The sequence below is a fragment of the Grus americana genome, chromosome 21 (genome assembly GCF_028858705.1).
Source record: "Grus americana isolate bGruAme1 chromosome 21, bGruAme1.mat, whole genome shotgun sequence".
NCBI classification, from domain to species: Eukaryota; Metazoa; Chordata; class Aves; order Gruiformes; family Gruidae; genus Grus; species Grus americana.
The window spans coordinates 6,401,035-6,427,427 of NC_072872.1; the positions used below are offsets into that span (position 1 = coordinate 6,401,035).

Below are 26,393 nucleotides of genomic sequence, written 5' to 3' on the forward strand. Positions count from 1 at the left end.
CCTACCTTCTGCAAACCTGCCCATGCATCCAACTTTTTCCTGATGAAAAACTCCTGTGATTCCAATGCCAACCAGGCCCACAAATAAGACCAGCCTGTCGTCTCACATGACACTCTCCATTACACTTTCGGAACCAGCTTTGGAACAAGAAAGAGCAGGATCTTACCACATAACTAAAATTAAAATGTGTGGAGGAGGATCCTTTCCACAGCCCTACATATTCCCATATGCAGGGATAAAGAAGACGCACTTGCCCAGGTATTTGCGTTACCTGCAGCTGTACACAACCACACGCATACATACACAAAATGACAATTGTTCAGAATAGCCACAGCAACAGACCACTGCAGCCTCTCATATGAATCTTCCATCCCAATAAATTATTTTTAAATGCACTTAAAGGAAAATGCAAACTGTTCTATTCAATAAACAAAAAGGTTTTGAGAAGGAGCAACAAGAAATGTCTGCAGGGAAGGAGAGACCCCTTGATAACTCTTTCCCCTGCACACAGAGCCAACCAACTTGCTTCTGCAGGCTATTGTCTTTCTTTCCCCCTGTCCCCATCCAGGCACAGTATTGAAAGCAGCAGGAGATTGTTAGCTGTGAAAGCTGTGATCTTCCCTTTATAGCATCAGGGCAGCCTAGCCCATCCGGACAGCTAGCCAGGATGCTCCTGGCACAATGGAGCATCTGTACCCAGAACGTGGAGGCTCCTCTGCAGCCCTGGGCATTTGTGAAACGGCCTGATTTAAATGCAGCACAGCCAAGACGGAGTCTTTGTTGTCAGAGCCCAGATTCCTTCAAGACCGCTAAAAAAAAATCCACCCTTCGAGAGATGGGAATGTGACTGCATGGAAAATGACCGCATTTCTTAGCACCAGCTCTTTGGGCGGGTTAAATCAGCACTGTCCAGCTGATCCCCACAGGGTGATGCCAGTTCACCCTGTTACGAACGGGATCCTGTGCTGCCTGCTGGGTGCTGCAATTAGTCGGTTTTCATCAGCAAAGCGTCCGAACCGAGCGAGGCACCGAGGCGGGCAGGATGCGGTGCAGGGGGGAAGGGGGGGGTGGGGGGTGCGATCCCTGCAGGCCGGCGGCAACCCCAGCACCCGGCGGGCTGGGGGTCGGCTGGGCCCGCTCCCCGCTTCCCACGGCTCCGGCGGCCGCCCCGGCCCACCGCTGCCCGGGCGCGGCCGGGCGGAGCGCGCAGCCGGCAGGGCCCTGCCCGTGTGTCCGTGCGTGTCCGTGTGTCGTTCCCCCCCCCACACACACACACCCCCCGGCTCAGCGCGGCCCCCCGCCGCCTAAAGCGATTAACGGAGCGTGGCTGCGCCCCGCTGTCCCGCCGCAGGGACCCGCTTACCGGAACCGGGGCGAGTCCTTGATGCACTCCTCGAACTCCACCGTCATCCTGCCGGCTCAGCCCGCGGCTCGCTCAGCGGAGGAAGCGCATCGCCCGCCGGCAGCCAAGGACGCGCGGGCGAGCGCCCGCCCCCCGCGCCCGCCGCACACGCGCCCGCCGCCTCGCCGGGGATGAGCGAGCCCGACGCCGCCGCTGCCGCCGCCCCGCCAAGGGCCGAGCTGGTCCGGGCCCAGCGCCGGGCCGCCCTGGGCAGAAGCGGAGGGCAGGGCCCCCACCCCACCCCCCCTACTCCCCCCGCCCTGCGCCGTCGGCCCCGCGGGTCCCCGCCCGGGCCGGCCCCTGGGCAAGCCGAGCAAGCGGGCGGCGGGGTGGGTGCCCTCGCAGGCTGGCAAACACGGTTCCCTTCCGCTGTGCTTTCTCCTCTCTGCTTTTCGGGTTCTCAGAAGCCGCTCCTGACACTGTTTGAAGCGTGCGTTTCTGGGCTGAGCTGGCTGTGACAGTGGCCACCGCCTCGTACACCAACTCACGCTAATTGCGTGGGGTTGAGCGATTAGCCGGAGGTGCAGCCCGTCGTTTGCACGTAGGGTTGCCACCAGGTTGTGTGCACTGTAGGAAAAAAACCAAACTGTCCGGGGCACGCAGTGCGATTCTATAGCGGCAGTGTCAAAAGGATTGGCATCAATCCTGTTACTGCTTAATCTAGTTTTTAATTTTCTGTGCGCAGTGGATTTGCTGCTGCCATCAGCCATGCAGTAAATCTGCGGTAACTCCTCTGAAGCCAATGTAATCACCCAAGGAAGGAAGACATCTGGGCTCGTGGGTCTAGCTGAACAGATCACGTTTGCTGCAGGACAGAGCAATATAACGTGGCATGCGTAAATGAGGGTAATTACAATGGGTTTAGTTCTGATCCTGCACCCATCAAGCACCACAGACAGAAAAAGAGTATAAACCGCATCATTCACTTCAAGTTTTTTATGAATTTCAGACTGAGAGAAGGGCCTGAAGTGTAAATCTCCACGTTTTAAGTGTAAATCTCCACGTTTTAAAGAAAATGCATCTTGTGTAATACAGACCTAAACTAAACCCAGGAGTCGGACAAACACTAGGTCCAGGGGCATCTGAATCCATGATAAAATGTTGTGATAAAGCCTTACCTCAGCCATGGACAGAACTGTGATGAAATGAGATGAAATAAATATTCAGTGCCATTTCTGTACACAAACTACAGCTGAGATTCACCTCTAGGCCAGGCTCCCGTGTCCAGCTGAGTTTCCAGACCTCCTTGATTTCTCAGTATCTTTGTGCGAGCAAAAGTCTGACACGGTTATCAGATGCTGGAGGATTCTGATGAACGCAGGAAAAGGAATTAGCCTTCGGTCCAGGAGAAGGGGCAAGGTGACCTCTTGTGGCCTCTATTTTATGTGGTTTCCTAAAGGTCAAATCACTACAATTTTTATTTTTTTTGGTTCTTCCAGCAGAGATGAAAGCATGCGGATGTTCCTGCCTGCATGTGTACGCACAAGCTCAGGGATTAGAAATTACCGTCCTCTTCAAAGCTGAGATTCATCAGTTTCATTATAATAGAGTCTGGATGCCATTGTGCGAGTTGAAAGCTGGTTGGATTTTTCCATTCAAAACAGATCTCAGATTTGTATGAGGGGGCCAGGGATTTTTCTGTGGCTCTCCCTGTTTTGCTAATGCGTTGGGCGATTGTTTATACTGATTTTAGGCTAGCCATTTTACATCCAGATATTGCAGTTCAGTGTTTTAGAAAGACGAATGAAGATTTTAAAATACAGAACGTTGTCACAAAAAACCCATCTGCAGCCTTTATTATTGCTATCTTAGTCTATTTTTGTCCCTGTAGCTGTTGTTTACCCTCAGCAAGCGCTAGCCTGCACGCATCCTTTCGTAGGCAGGCTGAAACGGATGAACGCAGGCTTGCCTCAAACGCCTGTGCTGGTTTTTGCGGGGACTTTGACGTGGCCATTGGCAGAGCTGGGAGCAGTTTCACGCGGGGCAGGTTCACTGCAGGTTGGGAAACCAGAACCCTTGACTCGACAATCCCAAACTCGCCAGTAACCCTCGCACAGGAGAGGAGAGCGCGGGGGGGGGGGGGCCGCTCATCACGCTAGTGCCATGCATCTGGTCTTCACCCCATAAACTTCTGGCCCATAAATCATTTTTTTCCTGCTTTAGCGCTTTGAGTGTTAATTTTTTTACATGTTCATCTGACTCAGGGGGTGACTGAAGCCCCCCGATCTGTGCTAAGAAGGGCCCAAGGGATCAGTTCCCATCAGAAACCGACAGTCAGTCCAGCTCGGGGGGGCTCTAAGGACGAGCAGGAAGGCAAGCAGAGCCACTTGCCAGAAGACGGCTGCCTGCAGTAAAACTTAAGAGCAGCCCAGAGGACAGAGCCCAGGATTCCAGAGGGGTTTGCTCCCTCGGCCACCGCCTGGGTCACCCTCAGCCACGCGGTTTCCCTCCAGGCAGAAGGAAAACCTCCTAGACAGGGTGCGGTGTCCCCGGCACCGGAGAGAGGAGGCGCACAGCCCCAGCACGGCGCTCCCAGGCCAAAGCAGAGAACCGCCCGGGCTAGGCCGCAGGCAGCGGCCCCACAGCCGCTCGCCTCCCCCCGCGGCCCGGGCCCGGAGGCTCTGCCGGCGAGCGGAGCCAGGCCCCAGCGGGCCGGGAACTGCGCCCCGCCACTGCCGGGCTCGGTGATTCCGCCACAGGCCGGAGCTTGCCGCGGCGGCGGCGGCGGCGGCGGCGGAAGCGGGCGGTGCTGGGCGGGCCGCCGGGGGGAAGCCGGCTGAGGGAAGGGGGCGGTGCGGCCTGGCCCTGCCCTGTCCGCGCAGAGAGGCGGGAAGGCCGCCCGCCTGCCCCGGGGCTCCCCCGGTACCCCCTGCTGCCAGCCACACGCCGGGGTGCCCGCCGCGCCGGACCTAGAGCCTCGGCCGTGGGGCCGTAGGCAGCAAAAATGGTTTCTCCCCCAGCCCGATACCTAGTGTTCTTTCAGTACTTTGGCACTAAATATAGGTAGGTGCCTCTGCTGCCTCGCCAGCCTCCTGCGGTGGAGGTAAACCAGCGGCCCGGGGGGGCGGTTCGCCATGGGTGAGGTGGGAGAGCTACAAGGAGGCGGTTGGGGAAAGGATGGGCGAGTGCAATGCTCTTGGTAAGTGATAAATCCCTTGCTGAGTAGGTGAGAGCAGAGAGAGAGCTGGACTCTGCTGCTGCATATAAGTGTTAGGAAGGGGATGGTTTGGCCAGGAAATGCGTAAAATGGGCAAAGAGAAAACATCAAAGGACGGAGGAGGCAGGGAACTTGTGATTTCAGGCTGGTGGGTGGACAAGTTGCTGTATTTCCTGCAGTGGTGGTGGTTTGTTGGGCACCCGGCGGTGTGGCCGGGTCTCAGCGGTTCAGATACCTGTGCGCTGCCCGAGAGATGCAGGTGAAGTGGTCTGTGGGCTGTGTGTCCGGCAGGATAGCTGAGGTTGGGTTTCCCCAGGCCTTAAATGTCCCACGTGTATAGCTGGGCTTGTTTACATTAAAAAAAAACACAAAGTGAGTGGGAGAACTTGTGCAGCTCCAACTCATGAAATTGTGCCAATCTTCACGAGGATTTTACAGAATAATACCATCATGTGCCAAAACCCACAATTCTTTGCAGTGCATGGTCTGTGTCACTGTGGGTACTGACCTAAATTACTCCAAGTAGTTACAGGTAGATCGGGTTTAGCCTCGGGACATAACTCTCCGCACTTCGGCAGCTTTTGTGAATGGCTGTGATTTCTGTAGTGGAGAAGGAAGTTCATCGTAAACCATCTTCATGGTCTTGTAGCCCCTTTCTGACATCCACAGGGCCTGCAAGAAAGGGACCTGCAACTGGCAACCGCCTCCTGGCCCTGAAATGGTTTTATCTGTAAACTCTTTTCTAGTGTAATTTGTCTGCCTTATCTTCCCATCAGCCTCCATGTGAAGGGCTAGTCCAGAGAGTAACGTTTGAAAGATTATTTTTATTTCCAGCCTCCTTTCTTGCAAATAACCGCTGCATCTGTTTTCCTGTCCATTCATCAAAGTGTTTGGTCCCTACAAGTTCTGTAAAAAGGTCCAGGTCACTCAACAGCAAACAGTTTGATGACTGTCCCCCATTAACTTGTGGATGTGTTGGTAGATTCTGTGTCAAGTCCTTGGATCTTGACATGTATCAATAACTATTGTGTTTGTTTTGCTCTGCAGTGGGGTTATGGAGACTTCGAATGATCAGTCAATAGTTGGAGTCCAGAATTATTTGGAGGTAGGTCTTTGCTAATCAAATTGCCATTAAAATGAAACTTCTAAGGTCACATTGTTGAGCTACAGATATTGTCAAGGATAAATATTATTTTATATTGATTGTTTTAGAACTATGCAAGTGTCTTTTATGGAGTGTCAAAGTGCTTTAGAAATGATGTCAGTATGCAGGTTGGTGAAATAAGTCGGGGTGAAATCAAGAGATGTTAAGATCCTGATCCTGAAAAAGACGTGAATCCTTCAATAAGACTTGAAATAGAGGCATCTGAGTCCAGAACTATGATTGTGAGAACCCCAGCACCTGCTGGCCCACCTGAAGGTACTTAGGCGTGCCAGCTTCCCTAGCACTTAAGACTTTGCCTCCACCTGTTTTTCAAGCTGCCTCAGTTCTGAGCAGGCTTAGCTGCTCTGCTTCTAGTTCATGTTTAAGTCCTTTATAGATTTAGAAACTAGATGTTGCATCCTCCCAGGAGAGGATGTCTCTGATAGATGGTTTTGGACACAGAAAAAGGTATAGCAGGATATCTATTGTTCTGAAGAAAAAGAAATGCTTAGTTTCCATTCTTCTGGTGTTCTTCTAATATGCCGGGGGGAAAAAAGGTACGATCCTGTCATTGCTGTTGTTCCTGTGTTGCTCCCAGGGATTTCCCAGTGTGTAAGAATGTCTTTCAAGACTCAAGTGCTGTTTGGGCTTGGAGTGAGTGTGCAACAGGAGTGCAAAAGGCCTAACTGTTGCACCACTGAGTAGAGAGTGGGTCACTTACATAGGGTAAATGCTCAGCACACCTGGAAGTTAGTGTAATTTAATTACAAGCTGCTGTTGCTGTGCGTTTATTTGAGCAGTTCTGGTGAATCTTGTGTTCTTCTGCATGGCAGGAATCAAAAGGAAGCTGCGTTATTTTTCTCTCTTGTCTTAGAAGCATGATGCAGGTCGAAATGACGCTTGTGCCCATTTAGAAGATAAAATATTGTTGAAGAGGTGGAAACTCATTGCTTTAGGTCAGATCATGCCTTTTTGTTATTCGGTTCTTGGTTTTGGTCAGACTGTCTAACCGGAGATCACAAACTGTACCAGTTTGGAGGTGGTGTGTCCACCATGCTTGTTTTGTGGTAGCCTGTACTCTGCCTGCATTAGCTACAGTCCCGGTGCTGGGCAGGAGTAAAGCTGTTGAAGAGCTGGTCTGGGAGCAGGCTTGCTGTCCCACCCAGCGGCTCTGTGATCATGGCCACGATACTTCCACGCTGTGCCTTGGTTTGCTGAGCGAGGGTGATAGTTCTTGCACGCTCTTGCTAAGCAGCCTGCAGAGGGAAAGTGTGATGAATTATGGTTTGAATAAGAGTTCTCAGGGTGTATTTGTATGGCTTCTTGCCTGAGACCATTGTGGAGAAAGTGTATAAATATTGTGCAGATCTTGAAAGAAGAGCCCCAAAGGACTTTCTATCTCATTTATCTAATCCTCCGAACCATCCAGTGTCTCAGCCCCAGGCGCCGGACTTTGGGTGAGCCCAGCAGTTGTTTTGCATTATCCAAGCAACTTTGTTTTAACAGACGAATGGGTAGGATGGGTGATTAAAGGAGAAAAGAAGAAGAAGGAAAAAAAAGAAAAAGATAAACTTATTTGGTGTTGTCTTTTCACAGTATCAGCACTTTGCAGGCCAGTTCTGGGATATGTGCTTTGCTTTCATGTGGTGGTATTGATGCTGGGCACTGCTGAGCAGGGCTGTGTCTATTAGAACCACATGGGAAGTCTTAAAGCAGCTTTAATAGAAAACTTCTGGGGCCTGTAGGAATTTATCTTCCTCCATTTCTGTGCAGCCTTGAACTTCACAACTTTCCAAAGTCAGGAAGGCATCTGAAGGGAAGGGCAAAATTAAATCTGTAATGAGATCCTTATTGTAGTCTAAATATGTTCAGACATTTGTTTACAGTTACAGGCAAGCAAATAACCTGTGAGGTGTAGACCTTGTGTTTCAATAAAGGTGCAATGGACTGGTTTGTATGTGTGTCCCACAGCCCTCTGCGGGATAAGGTGAAATTGCTGGGCTGGGGCTGAGCAGAAGACCTGTCTATAACCCTTTGTCACCGTACAGCACTGTATCATACCTGACATGGAAGCTTTTGTAGTCCTCAGCGCTGCTACGTAACAGAGCCCCAGGCCTGTCTGGAGGAAATGGAGACTTGTTTTAGTTTGGGGACAGATGTAGGTATTTGAAGGAGCTTTAAATATATCTTTGAGGGGGGTGATCTTTGCAGACAATGCTTTCTTTCTTTCTTGGAGACAACACATTTGTCTTGAAGCACTCAAAACTCCAGCTTGCTAGTGATGGGTCCAAACCAAAATTCCAGACCTTGTTTCCCCAGATGGGGAAGTTTGAGTCCTGTGACGTGGCTCCCTCCACTTCCTTGTGGAACCTTAGAAGATGCAGGACTTCACGCCGTAGTCTCAATTCTTACAAATGTCCCTCCTGTAAAGGAAGATCTCCTGTGTAGCACCTTTTGCTAAAGCGAGTAGCTGTTGCCTGTGCTAACAGGCACCATATGCGAGGCCTGCTAGGACCTACAGAATTAAGTTCCCTTTCATGTTTGTTTTGAACCATCTCCTGAGTGTGCTGTTTCCCATTGTGCTGGTAAACGCTGCCCAAAACTATTCTTCCCCGCACAAAGCTCTGCTTTGGCCAGCAGCCTTGTGCTGAAGCCAGATATTATTCCTCATGAAAGGAAAAGGGGGAGTAGGAAAGGAGAGAAGGAGAACAGGCACAAACTCCTTACTATGCAAGGCAGCTTTGGTACGAGCTCCTGCGCGCACACACACACCCCCCACCCCCCCCCCACCCCCAAAAAAAAAAAAGAGAGAAAGGAAAATGGACCCAGGGAACTGTCATCTTCAACCCCTGTTGAATAATAATAATTTCAGTAGCGTAGGAGATGGCTGTGGAAACCCTTTCTTCTGGCAGAAGCCACTTTCTCAGTTTTTTCTTCCTGGCTTTCATTTCAACTTTTATCTATTCCACTAAAAGTGAGTTAGGTTTTTAATTAGTTTCAGTTGACATAGCACCCATTGAGTCAGTGAGGCAGTGATGACTTCCAACCAGAAGCTTGCATGTTATTATTTATTAGAACACGGCAAGTTATAAATCGTGCGGCATCCTCAGTAACGCAGTGCAATCTCTTGTGTCTGTGCATGATGAAACCAGCATGCGCTCCAGCTGCTGTGAAAGAAAAATAGACAATTATTTCTCCAAAACATCCCTAATGCACGCTTTCTCTTGAACACACCCATCCACAATTGATTTCACAGGTTCCTTTTGTGGTTCCCAGATGTAGAGGTAGATGGCTGCATATCTTGAGAATTTTTTATTTAGACTTCAGGGAGAGAAGTGGATGAACTTTTGCTTTCCCACCATAGGTGATCTACATTAATGGGCCTGTTCTCTATCTCGCCTCTCCGGCATTTGTACAGAATGAAAAGAGAACAGAGCTGCGAGTAATAATAGCAATCTGGAATGTGGATCCATATCATTCTGGCACACAACAGTGGAAATTTCAGCGTGATTCAAAATATGGAAGTGCTTAGTGAATGAAACCTGTTAGCAGAACAGATCTACTGAATGCAAATAATACCTTCCCCTGCATCACTGCTCTGCAGGGTGTTAGAGGTACAAACTGACACCCAGGGATGCTTGTTGCTGCTCCAGGAATATGGAGAGGCTGTGGAGAATCTGGAAGGAGTCTGACCTGGGGAGTAAAGACTAAATGAAAACGGATGAGATCTGGCTCAGTGAAAGGCTTCCAGCAGGTGCCAAGTCAAGATTTCAGCATTTGTAACACCTGCTAAAGAGAAGGATGTTTGCGTGCTCTGAGGCTTGAGGAAAGGAGCAGAGACCTGTGAACTCTGAGCACACGGGAGGACAAACCTGCTCTTTTAGTCTTGTATCTTCTCTGTTGCTTTTTAGCTGGGTACCCATGGGAAAGTGCTGAACTTCTGCCTCAGTTTACCCCATAGGAATGCATAGATGATACCCAACAGGGTCAGGATCTGGATTGATAGCAGTAGAGCCCTTTGAGGTCCTCAGATGAAAGGCCTGCTTGGTTTAGGGCTTGTTTTTTTTCCTGAAAGGACAGGAAAAACTAGTTGCTATCCAAGCAATTATTAAATGTAAATAATGCATCTTTTCTGAAATTCAGTGTGGGTGATATTAACAGATTAAAGTATGCAGGAACCAGAGGAAGAAACCATCAGCTGCCTATAGGCTCAAAGGACATCTGGATGGTACAGATATGAGATGTTTGCATAGGTGAAGGGGTCATTTCTGAATTGCCTGCAAAGAAGTTTGGTAGTTCAGAAATTCTCTCTTTAAGGAGGCTAATTAGGATGGGATATAAATGAAATATTAAAATTGAAACTGGTGGCAACAGTTGATAGTATATTATCAGCTGCATGCCTGTTAGGCTGGAAGAAGAATCCATAAACAAAGCTTTCAGCGTTCACACACTGAGATGGGTTGTTGATGGTGGTCACATTCCTCCTTGGATGCCCAGCACATATATCCTTCAGTCATCTCTCCAGAGAGGTGTCCCTGGGAGAAAATTGTGCTGAGAAGGGCAGCTGTGAAAATACCATTTGTTGAACCTGTCATTCAGTCCTGTACCTTTGTGGATTCATTGGCTGCCGTGAGCTGGGGAAACAACCAGATTTGCCTTGGAGTCTGCAATCCTCTCTTCCTCTCTGGTGTGCTCTCCAGTAGGGCTCAGCTCCCGTTGGCAGAGGAGAAGGGATCTGAACAGTGTCCCTATTGTCCAGCTTTGTTCAGATGCAGTGCTTGAAATGGAATGCAGTGTGGGATCCAGAGGAGTGCTGCATCCAACCTTCTCCAAGTCTGTAACAAGGCAGGAGGATGTTTTCCATGTTCTCTCCTGTTCTTTCTCTCCCTCTACCCCCACTCAACCATGTTCCCACTGGCTGGCTTTTGCCTGATGAGAAAGGAGGGGGAAAAGAGGGTGGAGGAAAGGAGGAGCCTGCAAAACCCAAGCCTATCTTTCCAGAAGTGTGGCTCTTAAAATGCAGCTTCTGCTTTTAGACAAATTGCTGAGGCACAAGCCAGCATCTACTGCAGAGAACTATTTAATTTCTGTCTGCTTCCCTCTGCTTAAGGGTGATAAATAAAGATTTTCTTTGTTAATTGTAACCACATGTGAACTCCAAATAGAAGGATTAGGAAGGGGAAAAGGCTAGGGTCATTTCTGTTTCCCAGGCCTTTCCCTGCAGCTCAGTTACATTTTTTTCCTTCCCTCCTTGTGCATTTTAATGGTATGTTTCTGAGAGCCCACAATCCTGTCTGCTCAAATAGTAGGAGTCTGGAAGGCATTTGTGAGTCAGCAGTTCAAACTTTATTGACTCTTGGTACCAAATTAAAATCTAATAAAGACCACTGCTGGGTTCACTGCTCAGGAGTGGAGATGGGAAAGAGCAGGAAATTTCTAGTCATTCATCTGGTTTTCTGCTTATTTTTATTGTTTTTCAGTCTTTCAGATATGCTTCAATCATTCACTGTAACAAATTACATGGATTTTTTTGTCTAAGGGACTGTCCTCACAAAGAAAAAAGTTGTATTTTGCAGTGCTCCAGCAACCTACTTTAAAACCTTACTGTAGGTAAGACCTCCTATGGTTTTAACATTGCATTAGTAAGTTATTGGAATACCAAGGTTTCTGACCTACCAGGGTTTTGGTAAGGGACAAACACACCCTGGCTTTGCTAAACTTAGGCCAGTCTAGACAGACCCTTAAATATATAGCATCTAATTAACCACGTTAGCATGTCTTTTGCTGTCTCTCTTTTGTGTGTGCATCTTGATTAAAAGACACCCTATTAATGACTCATTTACCAGGGTTTTATTTACTTTCTCAGCAGGAACCTGTAGTAATTCACCCAGTTGTTTTTCCAGCCCTTTGTTAGTGGGCAGAATGGAAAGGCAGGAACAGGGTGGGGATAAAAACCAGCTGTGTGGAGAGGAACAGTTGGGACAGGGAAACAACAATCCTAGCCACAGGTGGATTCTGTAGCAAATCCTAGCCAAAATCCATATGCAGAGCCTAGAGGATCTCAATAGCTGTCCTCCCCCTTGCATTAAGAATACTATATAATTGCAATACAGTTTGCTAACTAGTTTTTAAAGTACATCTCAGCTGCAGTGTAATTTTAGGGCCTTTTGGCTCCAATAAGCTTGAACTCTGGGACTGGGATGGTGTAGATAACGTTTGTTGTTTTCTGCTTTAGTCTCGCTATGGCAGAAGCCTTAGTGTGAGTGAGGCATCACCTGAATATTAAGGCAGCTCTAGCTCCTGAAGAAAACAGTACTCTCAAGGATTAGCCAAGTCCTGCATTAATGTAACTGTGGAAGCAAGGAGTGTGAGGAAATTCCATCTTGTGACTGCTGGTTGGCGTGTGTTTGTCCTGTGGTTATTTGTACCTGCTGGGATAGCTGCTGTCAGCTCCTCAGCTGCTGGTGTGTTTTCTGAGAGCTGTCTCTTGATTCTTAGATCTGTTTGTATTTATGTTTCTCAGTGGGACTGATAAATGCATTACATCAGTGCTATGCTACTACTGATCTGGTCCCCCCGGCTCCTCCTCTGCTCTCAGCAGCTAATGGAAGGATGTTGCCCTCTGTAGCCCCGCTCCCATTGCGGATGGAAAAGAACTGCTGCTGCAGCAATAAGCTGCAGTATTTTACACCGTTCTGGCCGACACTGGAAGCAAAGGCTGCAGCCTGAGCTCCTTCAGGCATCTTGGCTGAAGTCATTCAGATATCCCTGTGTACTGTTTCCATCTCTTTAAGGCTTGGGTTCTGCAGCTCTTTAAGAGCTGCTGAAGCAATCTGAGTCCAGTTCTTTGCAGTAGATTGCAGGGGTGGTGTCTGGGTTTAAATGAGTAATTCTCTGTCCTCCTTCCCACTCACCCAATGATACAAAGCAAAGGATAGGTAGATGAGTATTTTTTATTTTGTTTTATACGTGTAAGGAAGCTCACGTGGCATTTTGGATGTTCTGTTTGTGGTGATTTCAGAAGAAAAGGTGAGAAGCCACTGGTGCTAGAAGTCCCCCAAACAGGCTCCTCTCCATCCCTTTCTTTGCAGCCCACAGTAAAACTCCCAATTACTTGTCTGTGTGAACAATAACGAGGCATGGTTAGCAAGGAGGAGGATGTGTTTTCCTAGCTAGCTTGAAGGAAGTCTGTTACTCATGAATCCATCTCATGTTGGCTTTCAGAAGGCAGCGCAGAACCTGAAGCCCGTTGTTCCCATCAAGTTCCACATCTCCAGCCGAACAGATTCTGGCGTCCATGCACTCAGCAACTCTGCTCACCTTGACATCCAGAGGGCACCAGGGAAGCCAGCTTTTAATGAGAAAGAGCTCGTCTACAGTCTTAATTACCACTTGAAGCCTGAGCCAATCCGGTGAGTTGAACGAAACATTGGGGTTTTCAGGCTGAAAGCCAAATTTGTGCCATGTCAGAATCAACATGCCACTTGCCTGCAGCTGCTGTGCTGCGCTCTGTTCTTTCTTGTGTTACTTTGTCTTATTTGCACATGCTAAAAACTCTTCAAGGCACAGACTGTCTTTGTCTGTGCAGCATTTGGCACAATAGGACTTCGGTGTCTGTGCTGTACCCTTCTGAAGAGTTGTCAAAGCACTCCAGAGTGTTGTGCAAGAAGATGGGTAGTTCATAGGAGGTATTTAGGTGAGCGGAAGAACTTTGATGCAAGATGCCAACTGGTAATTACTCGGAGGCCCGGGTTGCTCTGCTTCACGTTACTCTAGTCTTTCTGATGTCTGGTGGCATGAACATAAAGGAAGATTACGGAGGCAAATTCCCTGTGCCAGAGCAAGAGCCCGGGACAAAAAAGCACATCCCTCCCCACCCCAATGAAGGGATTGTTGTAAGAATAGCAACATGACTATGAAGCATGCTCCCCCTTTCTGCTTCACCCAGTCTGCTTTATTTTCTAATCTCCCCTTTGTGAAACAGGGTCTGACCCAAATGCTGACATAGCAAGGCATGGGATTTGAGGACTGACATCATACTTGCATCTGTTCTTGGTTTTTCAAGGGAGGGTTACTTCTCCAGGGCTTGGGGAACAGTGAATCCAGCTCTAAATGTGCAGGTGGTCAAATAGTTTGGGGTTTGAGGGAGGGAGAGATGAATGACAGTGTTACTTTTTTTTCTCAGGAGGTATTTCACGCATGCTCCAAATGCTGTGTGAAGTAAAGTGTGAGTTAGTCTGAGATGGTTGAAGCTGTGGCCTGCTCTGCAGAAGGTGTTGATTTGCAGTTCAGTCAGGTGTTTTGACTTTCAAAGCATATTGCAAACATTCCAACCTTAAGCAGAGGAAGGAACCTGAGGAAAGCAATCCCAGGTGGCAGAGTCTTCCCTAGCTTTGACTGCACTGGTGGGTGTTCGGTACCTCTGGAAACTAGAATCAGAGTCCCCAAGGTGTCTGCCACCCTTCTTAGAAACACCGAAGCAGGTTGCCTGCCTCTGGTTGGCAGTAGAGGTAGGCAGCTAATCCCCAGCTGTGACTAGGAGGTGGGATGTTCCAGCATGCCCCGGACATGCCGACGACACCTGCGGTGCTGCGCAGAGTCTAGCTAGGTTGCAGAAACTCTACATCTGCATTAACATTGTGTGCAACACAGGTTAACTAGCTTGTTGTTCCAGCGCTAGCTTACTGGAATCCCACCAATGTACCATCTGTAGCCCTATGCCAAAGGAGCGTTCAGCGCCTGCAGCTCTCATGGCCTCAGGATTGGGTTTTACAGTGGTTTCCTACAGTGTTTCTGGAGTTGAATGTCAGTGATGCTTTGCATTTATTTAAATACAGTGAGACCTTTGTGGGCTCTCGACTTGGTGACTGGAGCAGAAGCTGCAGCGACTGTCTCGGAGCCAGCTGTATTCTTTCACCTCCGAACAAGCACCAGGGGAGCTGTCAGAGAGGGAAGGGGAAGTAAAATCCTTGGAATCTGAGCTCAGGCAAGAGGGCAGGAAGGCACCGAGAGCACCTTGTTACTGGAGGGACATAGTTCCTGTTAGTGGCTGTTTGTTTTGTTATTTTAACTGACCTTTTCCCCCATGATGTTTCCAGTTCCTTTGACAGCCCTCAGACAGTTTGGGGAACATCATAAGGCCATACCACTTTCCCCCTCTGATCCTTTCAGTCTTCTGACTGTCCGTGTTAGCTTCGCTGTTGCTGCCCCTCTGTGAGACCCTCTTGCGATGTCCTGGAGTGGGGGAGCTCAGCCTAAGGGCAGTGTGAGATGATTTACGCTGCTTGGGCTTGACACAGAGTGTGGCTGCCATTAGAAATGTGTGATCGTCGGTCCCCAGAAGTCTGTAAGGGAAATTTCTCTGCCCCCACACCTTATTTGCAAAAATGTGTTTTAGCAGTTTGCAGATTTGGTTGAGGCTTTCCATGAAAGCAAAGGTTTCACAGTGGGTACCTGAAAGAAAAGCTGATTTCACTTCCTTCACTAAACAGCCCACGGACAGCCATCCAGTAACAAGTCAGATCATGCATCCCAAACTTGAAATTGAATATTAGCATGCTAATATAAGATTGACAGTTTTGCACTCACAAATCCAGTTCCTCTGTTGGCCTCTTAAAGTAGCAGCTAGATTCCTCTGCAGTGAGAGGCCAGAACACAAAGCAAATGTCTCTCTCGAGCTAGCTAAGTTGCATGCTTAGCATCTGTGAGTTACTGTCCCTTGACAGCTTTCACCTTCTTTGACGTATGTGTAAAGAGCTGCTAATGCAGCTGCTCTGGGGTGGGGCTGGAGATGATTTCTTTTCAGACTGCTGTGTCAAAAAAAAAAAAAAAAGAGAATTTGACTTATATGGGGTTCTGGTTGTTATTTTTGCTCAGACTGAAAACTAGGCCAGAATCTATATACCCTGGAAGTCAAACCCTTTCTGGATGTTCTAGCAGTAATGAGGAACGTGAAGTAGGTCATAGTTTTGATGTCCTTGCTTAAAAGACTAAAGCAGTTGTTTGGAAGTCAAGACTAGCTAATTTTACAGCCAGAGGGTACCACTGCAATAAGCAGTCTGTTCCGTGTGTCACCAGCCACTGAATCTCAGTCTCTCTTCCCTGAGTTTAGGCTTGTAACTTGTGTTGTCTAGCTTTAATGGAATAAGTTGTCCTAGAGCGCTAAAGCTACTGTTGTGACCCTGCCACTTTCAATAGTAGTAGTCATATAGATATATAGTTATAGCTAGCTTTGTGTTACCCGGACTGATCAGTCCAAGAGCAAATGGGATTGCTGCTGAAGAAAGTTTTAAGTTAGGGAGCATCTCCAAAAGGAGACAGCAGTGGGATCTCGCAGATGGGAAAGGTTTTGTCTCACATTAAGATCTGACAGGTACGTACCAGGAGGTGATATCTTCTGGTAGAATGCAATACAGTCCTGATCAGTTGGAGAGTTTATCAGGATGCAGTCAGCTCTACTTCTCCTTTCTCCCTTGGGCCAAACCTTTTAAAAATGGTTCAGCTGCTTTCTATTAAGGAGCTTGGTGATGGGCATGAGTCGAAGTGTATTCAGCAACCATCTCCTCCCTCTGTAAATATTACTTTGCTAAGAAGAATTCTCTCCTAATGCTGAAGAGAAAATTCGGTGCTTTCATGTGGCTGCAAGCAGGGGGTGATGGAGAAGAGGGATCTTTGTTAGGACATATTATTGTTGATAGAGCTTGGAAGGGAAACAAGATTCCACGCTGGCTGACTGTATCATCAGCAATAATAACCTTCTTTGTAGCATGAAGGGATCTCTTCTATCAACTCATCTGTCTTTTAGATTTGCAAATCTAAATTTGAAAGGATCTTGTCCATGAAGATCAGAGTGTATTTCATAGATGGGGTAACTTTAGGAGGACTTTGCTGTCGCTTAAGTAGGGATAGTAATACAGTAGACTCATGCCTTCTATTCCTGGTTTGAGTTTTGTAAGCACACAATAAAAGCTGTCTGGGCAACAGGACAGAGCTGGGATTCCTCCCACCTCCTGCAGATTGGCATTTTGTTTCTGTTGTCAGTGGACAGAGAAGGATGTACTTCTGGAGGACATCCTTGTATCGAATACATTGCCACTTCTAGTTAGATGTCTTTGGGCTTTTTTCTTTTAACATCCTCTGAAATCCAGGCTCTGTTGAAAAGCTAAAAAATGCCATGAGTCTTTATTTACCAACAGTCTTTCAAAAAATGGGATCTTAACAAGGCCTGAAATGTAGTACGTATGGAGAATACGCTGAAATAAATGCTGGAAAGACACTCCTAGCTAGAAAGAGTCTATGGTAGCAATTGCATCTGCTAGGAGAGGCAGGAAAGGTTGCTTGTGCTGAAGAATCATATGAGCATAAATAGGCTTTTCTGTGAAAGAATCACTCTGTTAGAGGGAGTAAAAGGATGGTTATTTAATAAAAATCATGTAAGTGTTAACAGGAGAAGTTCAAGATAGATGAAATGCTTGTGGAGGAATGTAGACAGAGGAAAATAAATGTAATAATTATATTATTGTGTTTAGAAGAGGCTGAAGGTCCTAGGTTCAAACTCCATTGCAGGCCCGGAGGATGTAGTTTGCATTTCTACTGAGAGTTTATAGCAGGGGAGCAATCTCCTGGGCTTGTTATTGCAAATCTTTGTGGAGGCCTGTGGCTCAGCTTTAATTTCTTCTTCTGTGGTCCGAGCCTTGCAGTCAAGGGATGTGAGCCAGAGGCACTTGAGCTGGCAAAAATCCCTGAAGCACCAACCTTTTTAAAGTAAATAGATTTGTCCACTACTTTGTCCCAAATGGTATCATATTTTTTTGGCTGCCCTGGATACCTTCTCCTGACTATGCCAAACTCTGGAGACAGAAAGGCACACAGCAGGAGAAAAACTACCTTCTAAGGAGAAGTAGCCTCTAAAGTAACATCGGCAGAGATTATTTATGCCTGTGTAATAGTGATTCCTTGCTGTATGCTCCCTCCAGTATGGTGAGTAGGCAGTGCTCTGGGATAAGGGAAAATCAGATCCAGTAAAAACTGCTGCTGACATGTTCAAATTAGTGATAACGCTTTGGGGAAGGTGCAGAAACACAGGGAAGCTCTGTTTTCTCCCTTGCCAGGGAGAAGGGTGTTTTCCCCTCTGGCAGCCTTCATACCCTTCCTTCAGGCTGCCAAGCTGCCTGTCTGATGGTAATGGTGGCACTGCCTTAGACAAACAAGTTGCTTATAGAAGAAAACAGGGGAGTTCAGCTGCCTACAAAGCTGCTTCTTGAGCTAACTGCCCAGAGTCAGGGGAGGACGAGTAGACATGAACATCCCCAAAAGCCATTTTCCACACACATGAAATGCAAGGGTTCCCAGGAGGTCTCCTGCATGCAGCCTTCTGCTGTTTTCAGATGGACTCAATCTAGGCGAGGGCGGGATGCACCTTTATTACTGCAGCAAAGTCCTGTTTGTCTTGGAAGCTGTGTGGGGAGGTGGGAGGGAAGGGACCTAATTTCAACTATCTCCATCTGCTATGATGAGCTGCCTTTGAGAGGTATCTGTTGTTGGGGGAGTCCTTCCCACTCAACGTTTGGGACCGTGGGTCTGCAAAAGCAGAAGGGCAAGGTGTTTGTAAGGTATGCTCCTCAGCTGGAGACGGAGGGAGTCAGTTTGCTTTGGGAAGCTGCTGCCTCTCGCCTTAAGCACGGCTAGGAACACGTGTGCCCGCAGCCAGATGCGGTACAATGATGGGCTGGGCAAGGTATTTGGTTTTGCTGTGAAACAGAGAACGTACGCTGTTGGTTGCCATTTGCCAACTGAAGGACCGATTGGTCTTAGCCTCTTGTGATGGTGTGAGCATCCCCAAAACTTGTTGATAGATGATCCAAAGTCACTTTCACTGTGTATTTGATGACAGGGGTGATATCAAAGCTCTTTGGCCTTATTCTAGTTGACAGGTGCCTGTGGCAGCCTACAGGTGCAAATCTTTGGTCACTGGTTAGTCATTGGCTGTCAGGAGAAAATGGTGATTAATTGTAAGTGCAGTTTCTCAAAGAATCCATCGCATGTTTCAGTTCCCATCTATGTGGTGACCAGGCAAAAGCTTTTGAATTAGTGTATGAAATTTCTATCTCATTCATTGTCTTCTGTCCTAACAGCATTTTGAATGCCCATAGAGTGACCAGTAGCTTCCATGCACGCTTCTCTGCGCTGTCAAGAACCTACGTTTATCGGCTGTTGATTGGCTGTGCTCATTATTCTGAAATACCAGTGTTTGAAAGGGATCTCTGCTGGGCTCCTGTGGGAGGGTAAGTGTGTTCCATCAAACCTCCCTGAGGAGCTACCCCATCAACACCCTGGAAAGGCTCGGCTTTTGGGGCAAGTGGGGAAGGAGTAATTTCCACCTGTGAGACCAGATTCCTTGTTTGTATTGATGAGATTTCCCTGTTGAAATCAGCACAACTGTACTGAGTTAAGTTCACTGAGACTCACAGCTCTTTTTAATTGTCCTGTCAGTTGTACCTGCATAAACGTGCTTAGCACTGCTGAAATACTCAATGACTCTGGGTAGAGTCCATCAATGACTTTACCTGTCCCTCCCCATGGAAGTGATGAGCGTTTCCTCAGATGACCTTGCCGATTTGGACAGCTGGCTGAAGGAACAGTGCTCTGATGTGATGCAGACAGGCAGAAATACATTGCACAGCAGATCTCAGAGTTTTAGGTGTGACCATACAGGCAGTCAGGAATGAAGGCTGAGAATTCCTTTTTTTTTTTTTTTCTTAGTCCTATTTCTGGTAGCGGCTACATGTAAATCTGCTCTGTCATTCCCTATCTGAGTGCTTGCATGTTTGACTAGTGAGAGCCAATGACTCTGAGCAACCCTACAATAACAAACCAGTGTATTGAGCTCAGTATTCAGTTGTGTTCTTGGAGTAGCCACTGAGTCATAACAAATCAGTGCTTGTATATGCAAGGGAAGAAAAACAAATTCAGTGCCATTTAAAAAAACAACTTAGGACATGATAAACAGTGGGTGAAGAAAAAACAAACAAACCCCAGAAGATAATTTGTTGTTGTCCTTTAGTTTATGTTGTACTGAGATAAACATACGTTGAGGGGAACTGGAGTTTTCCACAACATTATAGAAAAACAGGTTTGTAGCCAGTTATGGTAATTTCATCACCACCATTGGAATAACAATTGTGGGTAATGGGGGGGGGGGGGGGGGAGTAATCTCAACCATCCTAGCAAAGGAATGAAGATGACTTTGTCCTAACGTTAAATTGCTGACTTTCTTTTCCGTGGGCTGTGGAAGGGAAAAATAAATACGAAATTGCAAAATTAGATGTTATGTGCACAATGTGCCTTAGTCTCAGGCTTTGTGAAATAGTATTTAATTTAGTCCAGACACTGCAGTTAATTTTCTCAAATAGCAATACCACATAAAGGATGGGGTGAGCATATTAGAGGTTCTGAATGAGAGGTGTCTTACTATAAGGTGGGATATTTGAACTGCTCGGAGCAGAGCAGCTCTTGGTGCATGCACTACTGAGCACATCTGGTGTATAAAACACGTAATACACATTAAACTTCTCTAGGCTGCTGAATTGCCAGCTAGGTGTCATCAGCGTTTCTCAGTGTGACCAGGATTCTGTAAGTGCGAGTCATTTTTCTTAAACACGGTGGAAAAAATTTAATGATGTTGGGAAAATCTCATCCTTTTTCTTTTTCTTTGTTTGTTTTTCTTCAGGAACATTTGCCTCTGTTAAGATCTGAAAAACTTAAGCCATAGATCATGCATACTTGCTCAGACTTTTCTTAGAAGAAATTTGCAAAAATGGAACAAAACTAAGCATCTGTTCAGCAAATATATCAGTAAATCTGTCTAAATTCCTTTGAGGCTATTTTGAACAGACCTAGATACTTCATATGAAGAAATCTGAATGACACTTGATATTCTGAGTTTTACCCTTGGCCCTTTCTTGTGCACCTCCACCTTGGGTTTACACTGGCTTCATCTCTGACAGTTTGCTCACTCATTGCATTTGTTACTTCCTAATTCAATCTTCTGGCTGTTGCAAATCTAAGGTTTGGAAAACCATCATAATAGTTGATATTTTCTTACCTGGCAACATCTTTTTCAGTTTATAAGATCCAGATACTGCAAAGGATCTTGGTTCTCTTGCACTAGCCAGCAATTTGAATAGAGTTATTGAATTGAACTGCTATAAGCAGCACAGCAGGATAAAGGTTTGTGTGAAAGCCTGTGCCTGCCAACCCCTCATCTAGCCTGGGGTTTTGAATACCTTCAGACCTCAGGTCACTTGGCATCTTGGTTTGTGGTTTGGGCCATTACAAGAGAAAATCCATCTTGTAAAATGTGTTTCCTCGATGCTGCAGTGTTAAATCTGTGTGCCAGGTTTAAGCCTCTCATCAAATAATTGGACTTTGACCCACCTAACATACTTGATCCCACCTGATACTCCTTTCCTTTTGCTCTGCTTGTTGAATTTCAGCTGCCTGAATGTGCCCGCTATGCGGGATGCAGCACAGTTCCTGCTGGGAACCCACGACTTCAGCACCTTTCGCTCGCTTAACTCCGAAACGCCTTTTCAGTCTCCAGTCAGAACCATCCTCCAGGTAGACATCCGACCCTCTTCTGGCTTCCTGTCCCACCACTACGAACACAGGTGAGACCCTAGGTACTCAGCTGAGGAGCCGCTCTGATCAGCTGGTGCTTGCTTTGTCGGAAAAGCTGTGTTCCAGCACCGCTTTGAACTGACCTCACCTCCTGTTTGCTGAGCGTTGCCTTCAGCCCTGGGCTGGTGTCAGCAGGGTTCTGCCTAGTGACAGCTTGGAAAGGACACTTCTTTCCCTCTCCTCTCCGATGTCCTCAGGGAGAAAGATGAGCACGAATGAGGGCAGGGAAACTGGTTCGGTTGTTCGTGCGTTAAAAGGCAGGATGTTATAAACTGGTGTATGGAATCTGGCACAGAGCAATTCCTATGAGGTGCTTCCAGCATTTCACACTCATTTTGGTTGCTACAGACCAGCTCTGCCCGGGGATGGGATTTTTTCCTCCCCCCCCACTGCCGCCACTGCTGTCCTAGCTTTGCCTAAAGGCTGCAAATAGAGGAGAGGAAAAAAAACCAAACACCCAACCCACCCAACACCTAGGTCACTGCTGTAGCTCTGCAGATCTGCTTGGTTCACACCAGTAACTCCCACTGTCTTCCCAGAGGATGCTGATGAAGGAAAGTCCAATATTCCTCAGTCGTTACATAAATAAAAGATTGTTGAGTGTCAGGTTCTTTCAGGACCAGGTCTTGCAAGTATTGAAATTAAGTGGCTTGGATGTATTTTCTCTCTGGCAGAAACAGAAGTTTTTTCCCCAGAAAAGTTACGGGTATTTATCATCTGAACGTGACTTTTGCTTTCATGCTGGCTTCTTTCACAGATATGTGGCTGTCGTGTTTCAGCTTGAAAGCAAACCTTGCTGTTGTCTGTCACCAAACCAAGTTTTCCTTCTTTCTGATTAGGAGAAAACTCTTTTTATTTTTTTTGGTAGTTTTCCCCAACGACCCTCCATTAGATTTGAGTACCTGCTGAGCTGTCTGTATCAAGAAGTGCCAGGCTCCAAGCTTCAGAGCCTCGCTGCAGTTTGCAAATGGCCCACTGTTTCTTTCCCCATGTCTTAGAATGGTGTGTCTTACCAGCAGTAGTGTAAGACGAAAACTGAAAGGGAGCTGCAAAAACAGAGAGAGATCTGTATGCTCAGAGTAACCCTGGTCTTTCAGTTCCTCCCATTTTGTCTGATTCCTGCTTTTCCTGCTCAGCATTGATGCTCAGCCACGTTACAGAGAGCCACTCAGTTGGGTATGGCGCTTTCACCGCTACTCTTTGCTGTATAAGCGTAAGGACATGGGCAGTTAGTGCCAGATGAAATGCTTGCTTACTGCTTTTTTGCAGCTAACACTGTCCCCATGGGAAAAGGAAGGCTGGAGAGGAAAATGGGTGCTCTCGTGTGGCTGCATTCCTGCTGTTTATTACTGCTGAACGGAGAGCTTGGCCTCCCTCCCATCAAGTGTGGTTATGCTTAGGGACACAAGTAACAGTGAAATGCTTCATCCGCAAGATTATCTTATCCTTTATGATGAGTAGCACTGTAACTGGCGGAGACTTGAGCTAACCTGAAAATAACTGTTAACAGTCTTGTCTAGATCAGCGGAGTGCATATGGGCCAGGTTACCTTCCAAATCCAGACCTGCTACTGTCAGTTGGCCGAGATTTAATACGGATCAGCTCTTTTTTATGTCTTTGATTTTAATTTTAAAAAGGAATTTGCCATTTTGTGCATAACTTGCTGCATAAACCCATCCCACAGGAGGCCAGAAACAGCTACGAGAGAGAGAGAAAACCTGAAAACTGGATCAAAAAGCATCAAGCTAGTTGCTGATGAAATATTTTTGCTTTCAGTGACACATGCATCCAAACTTGTGTTTTGTAGCGAGTCGTTTTTATGTGTCGATACTAATTTATTTAATGAATGTTTAGGCTGAAGGGGATGGCTTTGAGAAGCCTAGTTTCAGTGCATTTAAATGGCATTTAACTCTCTTGGAATATTTTGTTAGTAATAACCACCACCATGAGTTTTCTGATCTAGAGAAAACATTGTGAGGTTTTGGTCTTTGTGACAGGCTAGGCGTTGGGGGTTTTTGGGGGTTTTTTTTGTTTGCGTAGGTTTTGTTTAATTACAGTGTCCTAGTTACTTTTAATCTGTAAAACTCTCCCTATGGGAACAGTGCAGTCATGGAGTTTGGTGTGTGTCCATTCTGCAAATAAGTCAGCAAGCGTACCTGAAGTGCACGTGTGTTTCTTCACTGCAGTAGCAGAATGAACTGTTCCTGCAATGAAAGAGCTGGGATAGCAGTAAAAGCTTATAAATAGATTTTTTTTTTTTTTAGCCTAATCTAAAGAGATTTATTTTCTGTTTCAGAGGGAGGAATCCGTAGAATGATAAACCATAGTCTCTTAGTCAAATAATGCAGCTTTTCTTTCTCATTCTTTCCTTCCTTTCTGAACTTAAACCAATTTTCTGAATTGACCACTTGTCTGTTTAAAAGGCTAACTGTTAAAATGATTCCTTCCATCAAACTCAGTTGCTCAGCAACAGTGGAAGTGGAGTTAGTGTCCCATCCATACAAAATGCTTTTGAATGCTAAGGATGTGTTCAGAGACTTAGCTCCATCACTTATTCCTGGGGGGGTGATTGCTCTGTCACCTGTTTGCTAGCTGAATATGTAGTATTCACTGCAAGGTGTTGGCTTCTGCTGCCAAGTGGAAAAAGACAGCTGGATTTTCTGCTGGTAAGCAAAATTATCTGAGAGATTGACAAGAAAAACAAAGTTTTCCTCTTAAAGAAAAATATCATGTTCTCTTTCAAAGTCTACAAGATATTTTTCCTAAGTATCTCGATCCATCTTTTGTAGCTTAATATATCTTGTCAAGACAACCGAGACAGGAGAATCCTGGCTAAAGGAGGTGTATGCAATTGGATGAGAGGGGGATTTGTTCCAATTCGGAACAATTCTCTCTTGTGCTTTGCTAAAGAGCTGAGCTGAATTACGACCTCGATGTACTGGGTATTTGCGCATGTGTGTAGCAACGCACATGTCAGTCTGCCCAGTGCTTCGAGCTGGGGGCAGAGCAGCCCATATGTAAGTGACAGAAATGTCATTTCCTGACAGAGAGAGGAATCCGGGGGCAGGAGCTGCCTTTGCATATGCCAATGTACACAACAGGGAGGGCTAAAAGCAGCAATTTATCTGTAGATCTGGTGAGAAAACAGCTTGTGGTTGCTCCCTGCAGTGACTCTTTCACAGTTTCTCTTCCTGATGCCCCACGTGAGCCTGTGAACACCTTGTCCCTGCTTCACCTTTCCTCTGTGGCTCAGGAGAGCTGTCCCCTCTCCCAAGGAATGGGCAGCCCCTTCCTTGATATGTGGGTGTTTCCAGCAACCCCAGCCTGCCCCCCCAAACCCTCCAGACCAAGACGTTGCAGCTGTGCTTTCCTCGCAGCTGGTGCAAATCTCCATAGCCCTCGATACCCGGTTACTGGGCTCATTGCAAGGGAGGAGAGCAGGGGGTTTGCATGTAACTCTCTGCTCTTCTGAATGATGCAAGGTAAGCTTTGTCCCTTTTTGCTGTAGGAATGCTAAGGGATATAAGGAGCACCTGTAAACTGTTAGTGAGTTTATTTTGGTTTTATTATTTTATTGTTACTTTTATCAAAGTGACTTCTAGCATTGCTTAGTAGCATGGAAGTTTGGGGATGCAGGTCCTGAAGTGAAAACCTGCTCTGTTGGCATATCTGATGTATGATACACATGTGTGTATGTCTTGATAAATATCTAATATGCATATCAGATTTTTTTTTATTTGTAGGAAGGAAATGTGCATACATGTTCTTCCCTGCAGAACTGTTCCTGAGAATGGGTTTGCATTGGGTTTTAGTGTTAGAGGTGGTACTGGGACATCAGCGAAACCACAAAAATATTTAGAAAGCAACTTGCAAAGAATTAGCAGAGGATGCAAGTGTCAGTGAGGTGTTGGAATAGTTAGCCTCGTTAGAGTTCTTATAAGGAATACTAGTTACTACCATAAAACTTTCTGGAAAATGGTATCTATGCGAACAGACAGATTTGGTGAGGGGAGAGGATGTCTCTGTGTGTGGCAGCATCCATCCCCAAATATTGATCTGCCATTTCCTGCTCTGCTCACTCTTAGCCCAGAGTGCTTCCTTGTCTGCCATTGCCTGGGTTCTGATGCTGCAGCTGGATTCCTCAGGCATGCCCGTGTCCTGACTTGCTTGTCCTGGCCTTTCCAGTAGCACGTGGATGTCTCTGTAGGCATTGCTGAGTGTCGAACTTCATTCTGCAAAGCCTGTAAGGAATACGTGACTTCCCCAAGCCGGCTCCAAATGCAATGGTAGAGTTGCTTTATGTAGTTAGATGTTTCTTCCTTTCTCCAGGAGGCATCAGACTGCATTCCCCATATCAATAGTACTTCAGCAGACTGCTGAGTTGCACCTTGTTTTATGTTGCCCTTTCCCTTTTATTTGAACGGTTATATACTTAGGCAGCAGGAAGATCAATCCTCATAAAATTAGGTATGTACAAAACAGACCGGAATTATTTCAGCCCAGAAAATGTCTGCAGCTGAGTGTTCAAAAGCTCATGATGCTATTTCGGTTAATTGGGGGCTTTGCAGCTTCTTATTCATTCTACTTGCATTCACCTGTGTTTTATACTTCTCTTTTGTGTGGAAGAGCCATTTCAAATGTGATTTTTAAATGCTACTATTTTTTTTGTTGTTCCTTTCTTTAGGGGACTGGAGTTTTGGGAGTTGAAGTTCAGGAGCAGATCATTTCTTTACCGACAGGTACTGTTTGGCGCTGTATTCAGCGCACACTTTGCCTCCAAGAACCAAAGTGTTGCTATCAGTGTAACTATTAATCAATTTAGCAATTTTGCATCCTTGTGTAGTGCCATCCCTGTTGCAGAACTGGTGTTACAGCTGCGTGACACACACAGGGACCTAGCATCAGACAGGTGAGGTTCTGTATTCTTTGTTTGATCCAGTAGAACCGGAACCTCTGAAGTTTGTGTCTAAAATGAATGTCCAAAGTCACAGAATTGTGTGGGAGGATGGAAA

The 26,393-nt window shown here is 46.6% G+C and overlaps 2 protein-coding genes across 6 annotated transcripts in view; one reads left to right on the forward strand and one right to left on the reverse strand.

The window, feature by feature from the left end:
• The window catches only part of ACAP3 (ArfGAP with coiled-coil, ankyrin repeat and PH domains 3), a 97,744-nt gene extending 96,118 nt beyond the window's left edge, over positions 1-1,626 (reverse strand). Inside the window, exon 1 of the mRNA XM_054849649.1 lies at positions 1,364-1,626. Within this exon, the coding sequence (XP_054705624.1) occupies positions 1,364-1,410 (47 nt within the window). The 5' untranslated portion in view covers positions 1,411-1,626. The remainder of the gene's footprint in view (positions 1-1,363) is intronic.
• Positions 1,627-4,172: 2,546 nt separating this feature from the next.
• The window catches only part of PUSL1 (pseudouridine synthase like 1), a 35,361-nt gene continuing 13,140 nt past the window's right edge, over positions 4,173-26,393 (forward strand). For 3 of the 5 annotated variants that reach the window (XM_054849387.1, XM_054849389.1, XM_054849390.1), the window contains exons 1-6: positions 4,175-4,405; positions 5,607-5,664; positions 12,928-13,115; positions 18,837-18,986; positions 21,198-21,371; positions 26,066-26,120. In XM_054849387.1, the coding sequence (XP_054705362.1) occupies positions 4,347-4,405; positions 5,607-5,664; positions 12,928-13,115; positions 18,837-18,986; positions 21,198-21,371; positions 26,066-26,120 (684 nt within the window). In that variant the 5' untranslated portion in view covers positions 4,175-4,346. Of the gene's footprint in view, positions 4,406-5,606; positions 5,665-12,927; positions 13,116-18,836; positions 18,987-21,197; positions 21,372-26,065; positions 26,121-26,224; positions 26,291-26,393 lie in introns of all 5 variants that reach the window. The other 2 variants (XM_054849391.1, XM_054849392.1) reach the window with 1 other exon arrangement.